This window comes from Xyrauchen texanus, chromosome 45 (genome assembly GCF_025860055.1).
Source record: "Xyrauchen texanus isolate HMW12.3.18 chromosome 45, RBS_HiC_50CHRs, whole genome shotgun sequence".
Lineage (NCBI taxonomy): Eukaryota > Metazoa > Chordata > Actinopteri > Cypriniformes > Catostomidae > Xyrauchen > Xyrauchen texanus.
Window position 1 is genome coordinate 26,016,300 of NC_068320.1, and position 18,945 is coordinate 26,035,244.

Sequence of the window (18,945 nt, forward strand, 5' to 3'; positions counted from 1 at the left end):
CCAGACTTCTCTGGTTTAAAAGCCACACCCTTCCACATTGAGCTACAAACTGTCCATGTTGGCTCTTGTTCTGTCTGAAGATGAGATAAATATTTTGAACACTGTATTTTTTGGTCTAAAGGCACCGTCCTTCCACATTGAGCAAGCTACTGGTTCCATGTCTTGATTAAAAAACTAAAAAACAAGGCTTGTAGCCTATCATAACCGTTATTTGCTGGAAACTGCTGAAAGTACACTTATACACTTTGCAACTTTGGCTGCCGCCAAGTTTGTGTACAATAGATCTTATTCACCATATCTTTTATTTTTAATGGGAATGACAACTAGGCCGTGATGGATACTTTCCATCTCTTCAATGGCACGAACGACAATATACATCGCTGTAAAAAGCTCCTAATCACATCTTATTTTCCACAACTCATGTTCTTAATACATATATTTCAATGTTTTGTCCGAGGAACGATCCAAAAACTCTTTAAACATCTGTACAACCTATTGAAGAGTCTACGTCTATCCCTCGCAGCCTCGCTGTAATTCCCGCCAAAAATCAAAGATGGCGCTGCTGTGTACGAGGGCTCCAGTGAGAGGAAATCTTTGCATTACATTATTTTGCATTGATTTGAATAGATTTTTAACTCTGTGATTACTCTGCCCAACAGCTAAAAAACTTAAGAAACATAATATAAAATCAGCACATTTTAACTGTGCTGCTTTTTATTATATGTGATTACTTTTTCCAATAACAAAAATTAAATAAAAATAAATAAATAGCTACTTATTTCAGTGTCAAACTCCAGTTAAATAAAATAGAAAATGCTAAACATAGATTTAAAAGATTTTTAAAGTATCAATTACTCATTCAAATAAATAAAAAATCCCAAAATAAATATATATATATATATTTAAATAAGTTAGAGGACCTGTAGTGCTGTGTGAATAGAGCTGTTCAAATGTGAAAAAGTCTCATTCACCATGGGGCTTTTCCTTTGGGTTTTATAATGGGGTTTTGAACTAGAGTAAAATAAGGTCTGTGGTAAACATTACTTGATGATACACGGACGTTTTGTTCCACAATACTTTCATACCACAACCATTCATTTTTAAGCCGTATTGAATTACACTTTTTAAAAAAACATACAGTTGCTTCAAAATTCACATTTGAGGTATGACTGTGTGTAATTTATGTTGATCCAATTGGTCTTGACAAGGTAAATAATTTATTCAAATTCTAAAATCCCTCATTGAGCATAAAACAGGTCTGTTTTCAGGCAAATATAAAGATGGTTGTCATTTATGATTTTATTACAGATTTAAAAATATAATGCATTCATTAAAAATACTATGAGGAGCCATAAGTATTCTGAAGGTAGTCAATGACTGCAGCAGTGCTGGACAGGTTATTGAACACCCTCCGCTCGGGCTGAGACATGATGCGTTCTAGCATGTAAATTAAGTGATGGTGGAAACAGGTGAAGGGGGTCCCATGTTCTATAGCGATGTTCACCCAGTCCCACACACACTGCAGCGGGGTCTCCTCGTACCCTGCAAACATGCCAGGATTGGCCAGCAGTCCACGAGCGACCATCACGCCTGCAACAGATCAAACAGAAGACTAGTCCAGTGACATCACACTATAAAAATGCCCAGTGTGTGGGGGGTTAGCATTTATGTGGGGAAGTAAATCAACCAGATTGCAAATTATGGGGTGGTTTATGGTGGCCAATTAAAGCTTAACCCCACCCGGTGGACATCATAAGGAAAGGTAGGGGGGACTTACATTCACATACATGTGCCTTAATATACTACTGGTGCTTGGACTCCTAATTCTGCATTACAGAGCTTTGCAGATGCATTTATGAAACCCAAAATCTAGATATCGCACTAACCAAAGACCCACATGTGTCGCTTGTTCTTAAAAACTTGTTTTTTTATGCAAATAAATAAAAGGTGCATTTCTAGTTTCAACACTAATTGTACTTAAGACCTTTGTTTTGTTGGACAAGATGAACTAGCTTCTTTTCATGTGACCCATATTTGGTTTTCGACCATTGAAAATGGGTACAACTTAACAATTTACACATGGAGCCACATTTTTTTGCTCCCACTATTGGCATATAATGCAACAAAAGGTGCTTAAGTCAACAGATTTTAGAAATAGACCTACCTATCATCTCTGTGTATAAATAATTATAATGCTGCCACCTTTCTAAGGTTATTTTTTGACCTGCATATTTGCTCCTAAGTAGAGATGTCCCGATGCCCTTTTTTTGAGAATGAGTACAATTACCGTTACTTTAATTTGGTTTTTTACTTCATTTGGTAAGTTTACTTCAATTTTATCATCAAAATGGTGCTTAAATAAATGTATTCATTAATCTTAATGCATAAAACTAATCAAACATAATCAAATGAAAATATAACAACACCGGCTCCACACATTCACAAACACACACACATTTGTAGCACGCAGCACATGCAAACTATACATTTATCTAATTAAATCACCGCTTTTGCGATTAAATTCTCATTTGGACATAACCTGATTTTAATTAATGCGCTTATTATGTTATGACATTCATATGTCAGATGGTATCTGTTTTTGTATTTTTACGAGCAGAGGTGTAGTGGTAAAAAAAGAGGTGGGTAAACTATAAATTCTGGTGGACCACGACGTGGTCACCCGGTAAGGTGGGCCACTGCCTACCGGTGTATGTGTATCCTGATGACATCGCTATAGGCTATCATTTGATGGTACTACCAAGGGTATCACTGGTTGTTCCCTCATCATAGGTCACACAATCACTATTCAATTCATACATTAATCTATGTTCTTGTTAAAGAGACCCAAGAAGGAATAATATGGTTGAAATCTATAAAGTTTACTAAATGACAAAACAGAGAGAACAAAAATATTTAAGAGAGATAGAGAGGGAGGCTTATATCCAGGGCTTCCAATGCAATGCACTTGTACATAATGATTAGGGATTTGGGATTATTTTCATAGTCGTTTAATGTGTTGAATATTTTCTCGATTAATCAATTATTTGTTTGGTCAATAATATGTCAGAACAATGTGGATCAGTGTTTCCCAAAAGCCCAGGAGGATGACGTACTCAAATGTCTCGTTTTGTCCACAACTCAAAGATATTCAGTTTACTGTCACAGAGGAGAGAAGACACTAGAACATATTCACATTTAACAAGCTGGAATCAAAGAATTTTTTACTTTTGTCTTAAAAAATGACTCAACCCGACTAATTGATTATCAAAATAGTTTAGATAGTAAAATAGTGCAGATTAATGACAGAAGAATGAATCTGATGCCACATATTTTTAAAAAAATTGCCGGATATCCATTTTTACATGAGACGTTTGGGCTAGTGAGTGACGGATGAATCTTGATGCAGTCTGCTGCTTCCTGCTGATTGGTTAACACTGACAGTAATGCAGCCAGGGTTTCCCATACGTTCATTTATTTGTGGCGGCCCGCCACAATATCAACGCTGACCGCCACACATTGATTTTCGATTTATTTTTGATTTTTTACTAAGCCTATTTAAAATCGTATTTGATTGCAGAGAGCCGTAGCGCATTCGCGCAGCACTAGGCTACCTCTCGCTCGTCCCTCTCTCTCTCTCTCTCTCTCACCCGTACCTCTCGCGCTCTCTCTCCGTCATGGAACACCGCTGCATAAATCTGTCCAACACAGTACTGTCAGTTATTACTTATTAGCCAGCATGCAAGGAGCCTAGCTAATAAGGAGAGCTAAGTTATTGTTAGAATACAGCTGGATTTTTGAGGTCAGCACGCTGTATATAGCTGGTAGTAGTCAATATCGATGCACGCGCATGGGAAACACTGGCAGCAGCGCATTATGAAAGACTTCGTCTTAGGTTTAACAACCTATGAAACTAATAATGAACAATATGAAACTAAAACGACATAAGCTTAATTTAAAATGGCTTAGGAACTATCTATTTAGAGGTGGATAAACCCACTTTGGAGGTGGGTAAACGCTATTTCCGAATTTTGGGAGGTGCGTAAACGGCGTTTACATGCATTTAGCCTCCACTACATCCCTGTTTACGAGCACAAGTACATGAGCGTGATATCATTGTATTGGGGCATCCCGAGTGAAAATGGTCATTTTGACCCTCCTCTACAAAAATAATAGATTACTCAGTAAATATTGATAGGTGCCATTTAATATGTAGGCGTTTATCATCATTTATGTTTATCTTTCTACAGAAAAATTATTAACAAAATCTCAGAATTGTTTCTGAAATTTGGTTGATTTAACATTAAATAAAATAATTAGTTAAAATCTGTTAAAATCACCTTTACTAAAGCAGCACATTTTTCTTAAACTGAATAGAAAATAACTTATTTTAACACCAAAATTTTGGAACCTGACATCTGTCAATCAACTGACACACACCATCCACCCCTGTATGGTCACAGGTGGTTTCCACATTCTGCATGCTCTTGATGTCACCATTGGCAATGACTGGGATGGAGAGGCTGTCCTTGACCGTCTTAATGGCATCGTAGTGAACCGGCTGGTGCCTCTCGTCAGCTGTACGACCGTGGACTGTAATCCAGGAAACCCCTGCTGCCTCCACCTTCTGACAGAGGTCCACTGTCTTCCTCAAATCTTTATTAATTCTGAAGACAAGAAAGAAATCGATAACGTGAGGGAATGTGATGCTCCCTGCAAATATGAAGACTTCCGGCACACTTAGAGCAAAGAGTTTGATGTAATATGAAAACAAAATTGTCCAAAAGAGCACTTTTTGAAACCAAGATGCAAAAACAACTAGATCTGAAACAACTGGATTTCTGACATCAGAAAACCAAAACAGCAACACATTTCCACTTCAAAAAACGAAACTACTAAGAGTCAGCGAGGATAGAAAATGAACATGGACAATTGTATTATGACTGTCTTTGGGGCAAAAAACTTAAGTGGACAGGGAAAAATAAATGATGAAATGTCTTATAAGACCACTAAATTTGTCAAGCTTATGCTCACCTAATTTTAATGGACACCGCATAGTTGGGATTGTCTATTTGGTTTCGAACGTGTCTCACCATGTCTCTCACGAGCTCGGGTTTGTTGATCAGACACGCCCCGTAGCCTTCAGACATTGCCCACCTGCAAATACACGGCACATCAGCGTGACTGCTGTCAAAGGATTATAATGTTATTAAAAGTACAGGCCTTATGAAGAATATAAACCAGGCTAACATGGAATTTGCCCACAGAACTCTGGAATACCCATCATTCCCAATATTACATTTACTACATATTCCTCAACCTTTGTGTGTGTTTGTTTTTATAATATTTTGGCTAGTTTGAGGATACATTCAGCAAAAAATAACAGTGTAATAATAAAATCAGTGCAGACAAATCACAATAAATACATAAAATAAGATTGCTTCTGGGCCTGCACAAAAAAAAAACATTCTTCAGACAATTTTCATCCTTTAATAGAGCTCCATACCTTTCTAAAGCAGTATGTGAACTGTCATGCATTCATAATATTGTTATGTAATCTATGTACACAGTACCCTCCAATATTTTCATTCTTGAAAGAAACTGATGCTTCTCTTCACTTTGGATACTTTACATTTATCATGAACCCTACCTTAAATATTAGTAGTGTGGTTAATTATTATAAAATAACCATTTTATGTTTCTATTTATTTTAAAATGGTGCCCTACAAGTGATTACATCTTTGGGCAGTGTTGCACAAAGCATGGGATATACAATAACCTGACCGCTAGAATGTCTGTGGTGAAATAAAATATTGTAGAAATAGTCATTTTTTTAACATTATAAATGTCTAAACTATAATCCTTGATTAATTCAAAATATTCTTGGTTAATAAAATGATCATTTAATTTCACAAACATAAAAATTTTTATTGTTTCCAACCCTTTGAAGGGCAGTGTGTGTTTGTGTGTGTGTGTGTGTATATATATATATAGCTAATGTTTAAGACAGTAAGTGAAATGTCATGCAATGTTATGTATATTTTGTTTTGTTTTTGTACTGCATGCTGAATGTTAGTATTACCTTTGCGGACAGCCACAGTTCAGATCCACCCCATCTGAAAAAGGGGAGACAACGCACGCTGCATCTGCCAGTGTCTGTGCATCCCTGGCAGCAAACTGGACAATCAAGGGTCGATCAGCTACACGGCACACAAATGTTACAATTATACACTCGTATATAGTCATTAAAGGTGCACTCTGTCATTTTGTCAGGTTTACTCCTCAAGAAAATTATAATAATTAAAACAAATATGAGCACTTACATGAGATGAAGACTCTATTCATATCAGTAACCTTATAAAAGCTGTTTTAGTCTACATGGAGAGGGTCCCCTCATGGGGGCTGCCATGTTTGGATCACATGACTAACCGAAAATACTTGCCCTGTTATTGGACACTTTCACTCATGGAATAAATGTATCAAGGCTAATTACCTTACAACTTACATTTTCTTTGCCTAGTACCACATCTTTTCTACTCTCCCCTACAGTAAAACTCAAACGTGGAGTATGACTTACACTTGTTGGTGGTGAATTCACTGTCTCTGGCTTTTGTAGAACGCATGAAGTCAGCAGCAATGATCATGGGAGTGAAGCACATATCACAGTCATATTTCCTTACCAAACATCTGAAAGGCAACCTGAAAAGAATCGATATGATCGAGGAACCCGCTTACAATACACATACACTATAATGTTGAATTAGATATTGTTGCACTTACTTTGAGTAGCGAACCATCGGGGCACAGACCCTGACTGGTCGTCCTATATTAAACAAGTCCATGATATTCCCACAGTCCATTATAATATTAAAATCAGGCACTTTTATTCATGTTGTATGAACTTGTTAGTAAAGCACGCACAGTTGATGTCAAAGATAAAACTCCTTATTAAAGTCTATTCCATTGTCGCCTGTTAAAACATAAAGCTACTTGCTAATAATAACAAGCATTCCCTATAAAACACGTAAACCAAATAGTACACATTCCGTTAAATTAGGCTAAAAAGGGATTGTTTACAAACTGCTTCTTACAATTCACATGCACGCTAGATTCGCACTTCCGGATTAGCGTTCAGTGGGCGTGTTTAACCTTTGAACTCAATTCCGCAAGAAACTAAATTAATATTTATTTTCGATTAATTAATTTACACAAATGTACAGTCACCTGAACATCTTTATTAAACGGAATAAATCAACATTTAAATAAAAATTGTTCGCGTTAGCGAATTAGTCAGAGCAACGTCAGCGTATCTACTTAATATTCAGGAGCTACCACTTCGCCATTGGCTGTCTTTTCGTACAGCGACGTACGTTATACTCGTCACTGACGAAGTGGCAGCGATGGAGTCTAATGCGGAATCAACACTCCTGAAAGATGGTAAATCACTTTTGAAATATATTTTCTATCTAAGCTTGTGTTTTTACTGTGGGCAGACAGATTAATCACCCCGCGTGATCTTGATCTGCAATAACAGCACAGTAACACAGTAGTCTGTGTGATCAGTAACTGTTTCTAATGTAAGTGGATCTCTTAATGTGCTCAGCTGTCATGTGTTTTATAGATGCCATTTAACCTGTCAATTTCCAGAGTGCTATGCTGATTTTCTTAAAGAGGAATTCGATGTAAAGACATACACAGCTCAAGCTATTCATCATGCAGTCATTGCAGAGCAGCTGGCAAAGCTGGCAGAGGGCATCAGTAAGCTGGACAAAGAGTTGCACAGTCAGGTGAATTGCTCCTGTCACTTGGTGTCCTATCGGGACACTGGCGGCTTCAGTTCTCACCAATGGAAAAGAGCGAAGGGGCGTCGTCCATCTTTTTTTACAGTCTATGGTATGAACAGTTAAGAAGTTAAAAATGAGTTACAATATGTTTTTAGATTAAAACAATTGGGTTATGAATGTTTTATAAGCTTAAATTCCACCGGGTCAAAATTGACCCGCTAATGCACAAGGGTGTATGCTGATAGCGAATGCAATAGGAGGGTTAAAAAGTCAAATGTGAAGAATTGTCATATAGATGCAAATGTACATGCAACATCACAGCTCCCCAGCAGGGGGGTCTATTGCCACATCTATCATACTTCCAAAATGTTTGTGGTTTTGCTCTTCTGTCAATGGAATTACAGATTTGTGTTTTCACGCAGGTGTCTTACGAATGATGCAGACCAGGATTGCAGCTCTGCAGAGTGTTGTGGACAGGTAAATGACTCCAGTAATGATTTTTGGAGGTACTGTATTAGTCACAGTATAATTAAGGCTTGAGGATAAACAGGTAGGGATGTCCTACAGTAAGCACTTTATTATTTACAAAATAAATACATTTCTCTATGGTTTTGCTTTCTCAGGATAAGGACCAAAATCATCGACCCTTACAATAAGATTGTGGCACGGACTGCCCAGCTCGCCCGCTTACAGGTGATTACTGTTAAGTAAAGCTATTTGGCTCATCTCATCTCTTTCTAACCCTGGATATTCCTACAGAGACAATGAGATTGGCTGTCTGCCGAACTATTACCTCTCGATTGTCTGTCTTTACAAACACTGTGTGCTTTTGTTCAGAGACTTGATTTCCATGTTTACTGGCTCGACGTCTGATAGAGATACAGTCCGGCCTTCAGACATGTTTGCAGTCAAGTCAGATTTTGTAATGCATCCGAGATGGAGAAAATCATTCTGGCAGAATAGATGTTTTTGGATATTGATATATGTATGATACCCCGCTGCCACTGCAAAACAAACCAACAAACGAAATTGGTTTCCAGAACATTCTAAAGGTAAAATTAGCATAATCTTGGATTTGTAACCTGTTAAAGGAATAGTTCACCTCAAAATTCTGTTATTATTTAGAAACTCTCATGCCGTTCTGTAACACTCAACTGTTATTTTTGAAGAGTCTTCAAATGGCTCTTTTACATACAATGACATAGTTCAAAAAGCACCATAAAAGTAGTTCATACGACTTGGGTGCTATATATGTTTTCTGACGTCATGTAATAGCAAGTTGAGTCTTTAACGAGTCCCTCCGTAACTCTTAAATATATTTAGAAAAAATGTTGCACACAGGAATGCACATTGCACATATGTTGAGACCCAAGTTGCCTACGTTTCCGCAAAGTGCATTTGTTGGGTAATAATACTCATTCTCCAGTGTGGTACTGTATTATTATCTGAAGGTTGCATTAAGGCTCTCCAGGCAAGAATAATTATGCAGCTTTTACCATGTCCACATGATGTTGTCATGAGTAAAGCTTGAAACCTGGGGGGAAAAATAATCTTAAAATCAATTTGTCCGGAAAGGATGGTTCCCTATCACTCCATCGGTCACAGAGCTGTGTGAAAACTAGTGGCCCGCACGACACGTCCTGTGGATTTACAGTGTCTTCCGTCCCGGTTTCTAGTGGCTTTACGGAATTGTTATTAAATCCAATTACAATCCAGTCCTATCCCATTTGTTTCTATTTCTATTAATTTGTTTTAATATTTTTTTCTTATTAGTATCTCTGTATAGTTGTGCACTGGAAGCTCCTGTCACCAAGACAAATTCCTTGTATGTGTTCGCATACCTGGCAATAAAGCTGATTCTGATTAAATATGAATGAACTACAACCGTGGAAATGTCAGGGTGATTATCAAATACTCAAAACATTTTGCTACCACATTTGTTTTCATGTGTGGCTTTATTGTACGGATAAAACACATATTAACATTTGTTATCATAACAGCAGCATCGTCATAAGCTAGTGATTGGATAGTGGTTTGCTCACATTGTTTTAATGCAGTTGTAGTTAATCCATTTGCATTGAAAAATAGGTAGTTCTTTACTACAGTGAATATTTCTCCTGATGCAAAAAAACAAACAAAGAAAAATAAAGCGTTCATTTAACATTGTTCTTTGTGACAAAGATGTGTCCATATTGTAGGGAACCAAGAACTGGTTATTGTTCAGAATGACTGGATAGTTTTTAAAATACCAGACTTTCAGTAATCTGATTCCCGAATGATTTACTCTTAATGAACTGGTTCTTTTGAATATACAGTGCAAACATACAGTGCAACCAGTGTAGTCTGATTCCCAAACTAATGTCTCTAATGAATCTGTTCCTTTGAATCTACAGTGCAAACATACAGTGCGACCAGTGTAGACTGATTCCCAAACTAATGTCTCTAATGAATCTGTTCCTTTGAATCTACAGTGCAAAAATACAGTGCGACCAGTGTAGACTGATTCCCAAACTAATGTCTCTAATGAATCTGTTCATTTGAATCTACAGTGCAAACATACAGCACAACCAGTGTAGTCCGATTCCCAAACTAATGTCTCTAATGAACCGGTTCTTTTGAATCTACAGTGCGAAACATACAGCACAACCAGTGTAGTCCGATTCCTGAACTAATGACTCTAATGAATCTGTTCCTTTGAATCTAAAGTGCAAAACATACAGCGCAACCAGTGTAGTCTGATTCCCGAACTAATGACTCTAATGAATCTGTTCCTTTGAATCTACAGCACGAAACATACAGCACAACCAGTGTAGTCCGATTCCCAAACTAATGTCTCTAATGAACCGGTTCTTTTGAATCTACTGTGCAAAACATACAGCACAACCAGTGTAGTCCGATTCCTAAACGAACCGGTTCTTTTGAATCTACAGTGCGAAACATACAGCACAACCAGTGTAGACCGATTCCCGAACTAATGTCTCTAAACGAACCGGTTCTTTTGAATCTACAGTGCGAAACATACAGCACAACCGGTGTAGTCCGATTCCTGAACTAATGACTCTAAACGAACCGGTTCTTTTGAATCTACAGCACGAAACATACAGCACAACCAGTGTAGACCGATTCCCGAACTAATGTCTCTAAACGAACCGGTTCTTTTGAATCTACAGTGCGAAACATACAGCACAACCAGTGTAGTCCGATTCCCAAACTAATGTCTCTAATGAACCAGTTCTTTTGAATCTACAGTGCAAAACATACAGCACAACCAGTATAGTCTGATTCCCGAACTAATGTCTCTAAACGAACCGGTTCTTTTGAATCTACAGTGCGAAACATACAGCACAACCAGTGTAGTCCGATTCCCAAACTAATGTCTCTAATGAACCGGTTCTTTTGAATCTACAGTGCAAAACATACAGCACAACCAGTGTAGTCCGATTCCCGAACTAATGACTCTAAACGAACCGGTTCTTTTGAATCTACAGTGCAAAACATACAGCACAACCAGTGTAGTCTGATTCCCGAACTAATGACTCTAAACTAACCGGTTCTTTTGAATCTTCAGCACGAAACATACAGCACAACCAGTGTAGTCTGATTCCCAAACTAATGTCTCTAATGAACCGGTTCTTTTGAATCTACAGTGCAAAACATACAGTACGACCAGTGTAGTCCGATTCCCAAACTAATGTCTCTAATGAACCGGTTCTTTTGAATCTACAGTGCAAAACATACAGCACAACCAGTGTAGTCCGATTCCCGAACTAATGACTCTAAACGAACGGTTCTTTTGAATCTACAGTGCAAAACATACAGCACAACCAGTGTAGTCTGATTCCCGAACTAATGACTCTAATGAACCGGTTCTTTTGAATCTACAGTGCGAAACATACAGCACAACCAGTGTAGTCTGATTCCCAAATTAATGTCTCTAATGAACCGGTTCTTTTGAATCTACAGTGCGAAACATACAGTGCAGCCAGTGTAGTCTGATTCCCAAATTAATGTCTCTAATGAACCGGTTCTTTTGAATCTACAGTGTGAAACATACAGTGTAACCAGTGTAGTCTGATTCCCAAACTAATGTCTCTAATGAACCGGTTCTTTTGAATCTACAGTGTGAAACATACAGCACAACCAGTGTAGTCTGATTCCCAAATTAATGTCTCTAATGAACCGGTTCTTTTGAATCTACAGCACGAAACATACAGCACAACCAGTGTAGTCTGATTCCCAAATTAATGTCTCTAATGAACCGGTTCTTTTTAATCTACAGCAAGTCACACTATATGGAGGAAGTTGTCACAATTGTAACCTGCTTTTTACTGACACCTTTGTGTGAATATAAAATATTATAGTAACAAGCCTCTTCACATGTGACAACTTGCCCCCACTTGATACGCTCAGCCTTTCGTATTACTCGTCCTCGTGTCCTCTACTGTTAGAGGAGTTTTATGTTAGATGATATTTGATGGCACAGATAGATTCAGAAGTGTAGGACAGTGTATGTTCTTTGTGTCTGTCCCATCAATGTCACAAATTTAAATATCTATTTATTCACATTTGGAATAAGAGCAGACCTGTTGATTGGGACACAGCTGGATTTTTTTGGTGTAATTTTTCTGTCACAGTATCTGATGTTCTGTCACTCCCGGATAAAGTAATCAGACACACACACACAGTCACAGATGTGTCTGTACCTTTAGGACGGTTAAGCTGCACCTATTAACTGAAACCCCCCCCAAAAAAACCCTGACCTCTCTGAGTCCTTCATGTGACGGCTGTCTGCCCACAGGCTTTCATCGTCATACTATACTGAACGTGTGGCTTTGTGGAGTGTTTCAGGACAAATGCACTGGCAGAAGAGTGTTTCTCATTTCTTTTACAATATGGGAACTGCTAGTTTGGAAAGGGAACCAAATCTTAAACTCACGTTTATACGTCTGTGAAATGCCTTGATGGGTTATTCTAGAACTCTTAAAAGCATGTGATCGAGATTTCTCTTTGGTTTAATTAAGAAGTACGAAAGGCATATCAAATAAATAGTCATCCGACTTTGTCGCTGCAGGTCACCAGTGGCTGGCGGTGAAGTCGCTAGTGGGCGTTCCCACTACTGGTTGCCTAGTAACGTTTATAAATGACATTCCATTGCTGTTGACAAAACAAACATTTTGGAGGGAAAAGACTAAATATAAATGGAATCAGTACATAAAATGCTTAATATCAGATACACCTTTCCTTGTACGTGGGAAGAGATGTATTATAGAGCGCTGGAAAATTGCTAACAGCAAGAATTAGCCTTTCATCCATCTTTCCGTTACTGCAGGAGCTGAAAGAGAGAGAGAGAGAGAAGGATCATGTGAGCTCTCCCGTCTTCGCTCCTATTGGCTGTCGCTTCCGTTAGTCGCTCTTCATTTGAATAAAGTTTAACTTGTCTCAACTTTGTCGTGTCGCTGGACACGCCCACATCTAGTCGCCAACGGTCGCGACAACTCGTGTCGCCGGAAGTCGCTGTGCTCTCATTGAAAATTAATGGGATGGTGTCGCTGTCTCGCGCGATGTCGCTGGCAGTGTGTACGCAGCTTTATGGGGCTTTTCCACTGTGGATAGTACCTGATACTTTTTTTAGTACCACCTCGGTCGAGGTTCCAAGCGAGCCGAGCTGATACTAAATGTGATGTAAAAATCCTGCAGATCACTGATTGGTCAGGGAGAATCGTCACTAACAGCGCCACTGGATTCCCGACACGCGACATCAACCCGCTAGTTTTAAAGTTAGCAACAGCGATAACAGTATCATGTGTTTACTCGACTTTCGATTGTAAAAAGAAATGGCTGTGCGCAAAACCACGCCGTGGTCAATAAACGAGGTGCAGACAGTCCACTCTTTAGCGATGAGCGAAACGAAAACTCAGGAAGTGTCTCAGCTGTTGGCCGCACACGGCTACCACCGGACCTACCAACAGAGTAGGGAAAAGTTAAAAACTTAAGCGACTACAGAACCATGAAGGACCACAACAGCCGAAGTGGTTCAAACAGAAGACAGTGGAAGTGGTTCGACCAGATAGACGCCATCTATGGAACTAGACCGGCGAGCAATGGGAGGTAGAGTGCCCGGGACTCGGCCACGGCGTTATTTGAGTCCACGATGGAGGATGGTACGTTTTGTTATGGTAACTCTATAATCTGCTTGAAAGCTTCAATTTATTTAGTCGACCAGCTACTGGAAAGCTTCTAAAACAAACAGGCCAATTTAACTGTTACACTTGTGTAAAATCACCATCAACAACTGCTTTATGCAGCACAATGAGCTAGTAGCTAACAGCTAGCGGTTGTGCTATTGTTTATGGTCTGTAATGTTTGTGTCGCGTTTAAGATGATGTCACGGCAGTAGAGGCGGTGCAACTATGACCATCAACCTATAATCCCACCCACATTGAGGCGAACTAGGCAGTGGAAATGCAAGCTCAGAAAAGTAAAGCGAGCCGAGTCGATTTGAACCGTAACGTGCCGTGGAAAAGTGCCATTAGTGCCTTCCTGTCCTTTTTTTTTTTTCACCCAAAAAAAATTTATCAGATCTTTTTTTTCTAAAATGTTTTTTCCCCCGCTCTTTTTTTATATCCTCAAAAAAACACTTGATAATTTTTTTTTCTTGCTAGCTAACTAAATGTTTTGCTGAGAAGGTGACCGAATGTGAAGGTCATCAAACTAGCATAAATAACTGCAGTTGTGACAACAAATGCATTATGAAACATGTAATCTGAGGTATATTCATTCAATTGTGAGATTTCGTGTATTCGAAACCTCTCTAACATTAAATCTGTTTCTTAAGATTTGCAAAACATTCTTGTTATTGTTCAACATAGGAAGTACCACAGACATCTCGTCACCTTGTCAGCATAAGATTTCACGCCTGTTGATAGTGGCACACTTGGTGGCCAAGGTTGGTACAACATGCTAATTATTAGCTAGCAAGAAAAAAAATCTCAATTTTTTTCTTTTTTTTTCTTTCTTTCATGTACATCTGATGCCTTACAAGACGCCTAAGAAATAATTTTTACCTAGTGATTTTTTTCTTACCATGTGGTTCAGGGTTTCCATAGTTACTACTGTAAAACCCTGAAACTACAAGTAGTGGCTAAAACAATACATTTCCTGTGCTTTACTTGCTCCTGTTATGTTAGGCCTTTGACGAACATCTCATTCTTTCTGTCAGGTGGCGTGTGACCTGTTGAGAAGGATTATCCGCATTCTGTACCTGAGCAAACGACTGCATTGGCAACTGCAGGGGGGCAGCAGAGAGATCACCAAAGCGGCCCAGAGCCTCAATGAACTGGGTGAGTGATCCATCACGACCAGCGTCCACTTCACTGTCCCTCATGTCCTTCAAAACATTCAATCACAATAAAACTCTCGGCATGAGTGGCGGCACTTTAGCTCCTTTGTGTTTATTGGGATGTATCACTGTCACCATCTGAATGCAAACTGGTTTTGCCGATTGTTTTGTAGGCACTCCTGAAGTGCTACTTTTTCCAGGTCAGCCCGGTTTTTCTGGCCTAAATGTTGTGCTGAGTTCGCAGTGCAGGTGCGAGAACTGTCGGAAACTGGTGCCGGAATTGTCTGGCCTGCTTTGGAGATATTTTAGGTTGCGCTCCGTTAAAAACCCTCTTGATTAATGTCTGACCTGAATAGCGTTTACTTCAGTGCCGATAGTGACCAGATTACATTATATTAATCTCAGAGAGCTTAAAGTCAACATGACATCCAAATTGACTTTCTAAATACACATTCCTGTTCCTATTGTGAAATCTTTCATCCAAATAACTTTCAACCCTTCACCTCCAACCACTTGTTAATCTTCACCATCCAATCAATTCCCAATTGATAAAATCAAGCCCCTTCTCTAAATAGTTGAATATCCAGTTTCACTTGGGAATGCGTCACATATCGTGTTTTATGTTGAATTTAAGGGTGTTGAACTTAATGTTGCTCTGTAATGTCAGAATCGCACCAGGTCTGGAATTCCTGCTGTTGTGGACCTCATCTGAAATGCAAAACTTGTTTTCGGTTCTGGGTTTCATTGGCTGTAATATCAGATATATATCGTCCCATACTCTGTGACCCCAGTGTTATATTTGCTCAGATGCCGTACGGACCACAATGCAAATTCAGCATGCTATTTTTTTTTTTCTCCAAGCTGTAAGTCAATCAGTAAACACAAGGCTTCATTATTATGTCGCAGGCCCTCTAGGATAGATTCCAGTGAATATCGGCGAGGTACTTTTCCGTGGTTTATATTTGCATATTGTTCTCGAGTGAAGCTAAATGAGTGCAGACACAGTAGTTTCTCATTGTGCATTTGGAGGGCACATATTTTTGTGTCACCTACATGCATATGTATATGCTGTGACCAGAAATACCAAGTATTCCTGTCTGTTTCTATTATTCGTAAAGAGTATGTATATACTGTAAATAGTTACAGTGAGCTGCCTACCTAGACAGCATTTTTAAACATGCATGCTTCTGACGCAAAGGCTGTTTCAAAGTATACTTATATTTCCTTAAACTCAATATGAAAACAAAACTGACCCTATTATTTTTTCTTCATTGTCTTTGATCTAAATATAATAACATGCATCACCTCTGAAACATTCCAATCACTTCTCAATGGATAAAATCAAGTCCTGTCCTACACGTTTCGCTTGAAAATAGTAAAAGTGCTTGTGAATGAGATTTCACCTTGACATTAGCGACACTTTCTGATACATATAAAGTAGTCGAATAGAATTAAAAATTGACTATATTATCCAAACTCTATTTATTATTTATGATTTTATTTTATCCCCTTTTCTCCCAATTTGGAATGTCCAATTCCCACTACTTAGTAGGGCCTCGTGGTGGCGCGGTTACTCGCCTCAATCCGGGTGGCGGAGGACAAGTCTCAGTTACCGTCAATCCGTGCATCTTATCACGTGACTCGTTGTGCATGTCAACGCGGAGACTCACAGCATGTGGAGGCTCATGCTACTCTCCGCGATCCAAACGACTTACCACGGGCCACACTGAGAGCGAGAACCACTAATCACGACCACGAGGAGTTTACCCCATGTGACTCTACCCTCCCTAGCAACCGGGCAAATTTGGTTGCTTAGGAGACCTGACTGGAGTCACTCAGCATGCCCTGGATTCAAACTCACGACTTCAGTGGTGATGGTCAGCGTCTGTAAATGTAAACAATCAAAATGGCGGCCCACGTTGTAGCGGCGCTGTTGTTCACTTTGATAGCGTTGTTAAAAGGTAAAACTTTTTACAACATTCACATTGCATCATTGGCAACGGGAATTTTACGCGCTATCTGGCGACAGAACACAAGGATAATAGCGTTTCGGACCGTACATGGAACGGCAATTTTTCGCATGAGTAGTACAGGGATTTAAGAGTTTTCAAACATTTCTGTGGACAAGCAACTTTTCAGTGGTGGCTCAGCAGTTAAGGCTCTGGGTTACTGACCGAAAGGTCGGAGGTTCAAGCCCCAGCACCGCCAAGATACCACTGTTGGGCCCTTGAGCAAGGCCCTTGACCCTATCTGCTCCAGGGGCGCTGTTTCATGGCTGACCCTGTGCTCTGACCCCAGCTTAGTTGGTATATGCGAAAACAACTGCATTTCATTGGCTCTGTACCTGTACTCTGCACAATGACAATAAAGTTGAATCTTAACCATGACCGTAAAAGCCTTAGCAGCCTATGTAGTCAATATACAGCTAGGCTGCTCACTTTGTTTTGGAACAGAGCTGTAGCTCTATAGTCGTTCTGACACGTTAAGATTCAGTAAAATGTTTTCCCCATCTATTTAATTATTTATCATTTCAAAGTGAGGATCATATTTGGGTTCGCCTCAAACCGCTAATGGATTACGGAGGCATCTCTGCATTAGCGTCAAAGTCAAGACAATTAGACTGCACTAACAGCACCTGTCCTTTTCACAGAATGATCGCTTTAGTGCCTGCCCTTCCACCTTTTTAAGGCATAACATGAACTGCTCGAGTCTGATGTGGGATCATTACCTGTTTGTCCACCTTTCTACGGTCGCATTTAGTGTGGAAACTGTCTTACAGTTTGTGGTGGCGTAGTGGGCTAAAGCACTATACTGGTAATCAGAAGGTTGCTGGTTCGATCTCCACAGCCACCACCATTGTGTCCTTGAGCAAGGCACTTAACTCCAGGTTGCTCCGGGGGGATTGTCCCTGTAATAAGAGCACTGTAAGTCACCTTGGATAAAAGCGTCTGCCAAATGCATAAATGTAAAATGTCCTATTTCCTATTAAGCAACCGTGAATGTGTCAGAATTGTCTACACACTGCCTCAACCAAACACTGCTGTCTGTAGAAGGGCAGAAATGATTTTGGGCTGTCTCTAGGTTTTGACAGAATATTTTAAGACTCGTGCTAGATCACATTTGTCTTTTTCCAGATACAAAGGATGCAGCTTTGAAGCCGTAGAAGCAATTAAACGCCTTGCTTTGTTTTGAAGTCTAGAGCACACTGTCTTCAGATGCTGGTACGAGAAACCTGACATCACTTTGGATGCAGGACTTGAGTTTATGGTACCACTGATAGCATCATGTGATTTGGATTGTAAACAAGGCAATCAGTAAATGATAATGGATTCTTCAAGGTTTAATTGGCAAAACTCTTTCCTGTTTACCATGTGACATATCTGTATGGGGCATTAGCTGCAACATCATTATTTTGTGACAGTGTAGGGCTGATTGGATTGCCAGTATATGCTGTGTAATGGTATAAATTGGTGAAGCGCTTGATGTTTTCTTTACCATTTATACTGCGGTGGTCAACAACTTTGGGAGCGTGTTGAAGCAGGTTTCACCCAGGGTGCCAAACAAGCTAGAACCACTACTGGAAACAATTGTCCCTGTAATAAGTGCACTGTAAGTCACCTTGAATAAAAGCGTCTAAAAGCGCTAGGCACAACATGTAGCAGAGTTTCGTTGCTTACGGTTGCCGAGCAATGTCGTAACTTGCTGCGATATTATTGAATTCAATTATTGTCCGTCACAGATTTGCACATATCACCAATTTTACTATGGCTTTGAATGTGGATCGCCCAATTACAATTTAGTAATGGTTAAATTGGTTATCTAATT

The 18,945-nt window shown here is 39.4% G+C and overlaps 1 protein-coding gene and 1 pseudogene across 2 annotated transcripts; one reads left to right on the forward strand and one right to left on the reverse strand.

The window, feature by feature from the left end:
• Nucleotides 1–739: 739 nt before the first annotated feature.
• dus4l (dihydrouridine synthase 4-like (S. cerevisiae)) lies at nt 740–7,127 on the reverse strand. 2 transcript variants are annotated; one of them, XM_052118330.1, is made up of 7 exons: nt 7,089–7,127; nt 6,778–6,820; nt 6,575–6,696; nt 6,080–6,197; nt 5,032–5,154; nt 4,438–4,664; nt 740–1,590 (listed from the first exon to the last, which is right to left on the reverse strand). In XM_052118330.1, exons 2-7 carry the CDS (start codon nt 6,792–6,794, stop codon nt 1,340–1,342), a joined length of 858 nt encoding a protein of 285 aa, XP_051974290.1. In that variant the 5' UTR covers nt 6,795–6,820; nt 7,089–7,127; the 3' UTR covers nt 740–1,339. The 2 variants fall into 2 exon arrangements, with proteins under 2 accessions (XP_051974290.1, XP_051974289.1); XM_052118329.1 differs by having other exon boundaries at nt 743–1,590; nt 6,778–7,116.
• A 233-nt stretch (nt 7,128–7,360) lies between these two features.
• LOC127637518 (conserved oligomeric Golgi complex subunit 5-like) overlaps nt 7,361–18,945 on the forward strand; it is a 99,687-nt pseudogene continuing 88,102 nt past the window's right edge.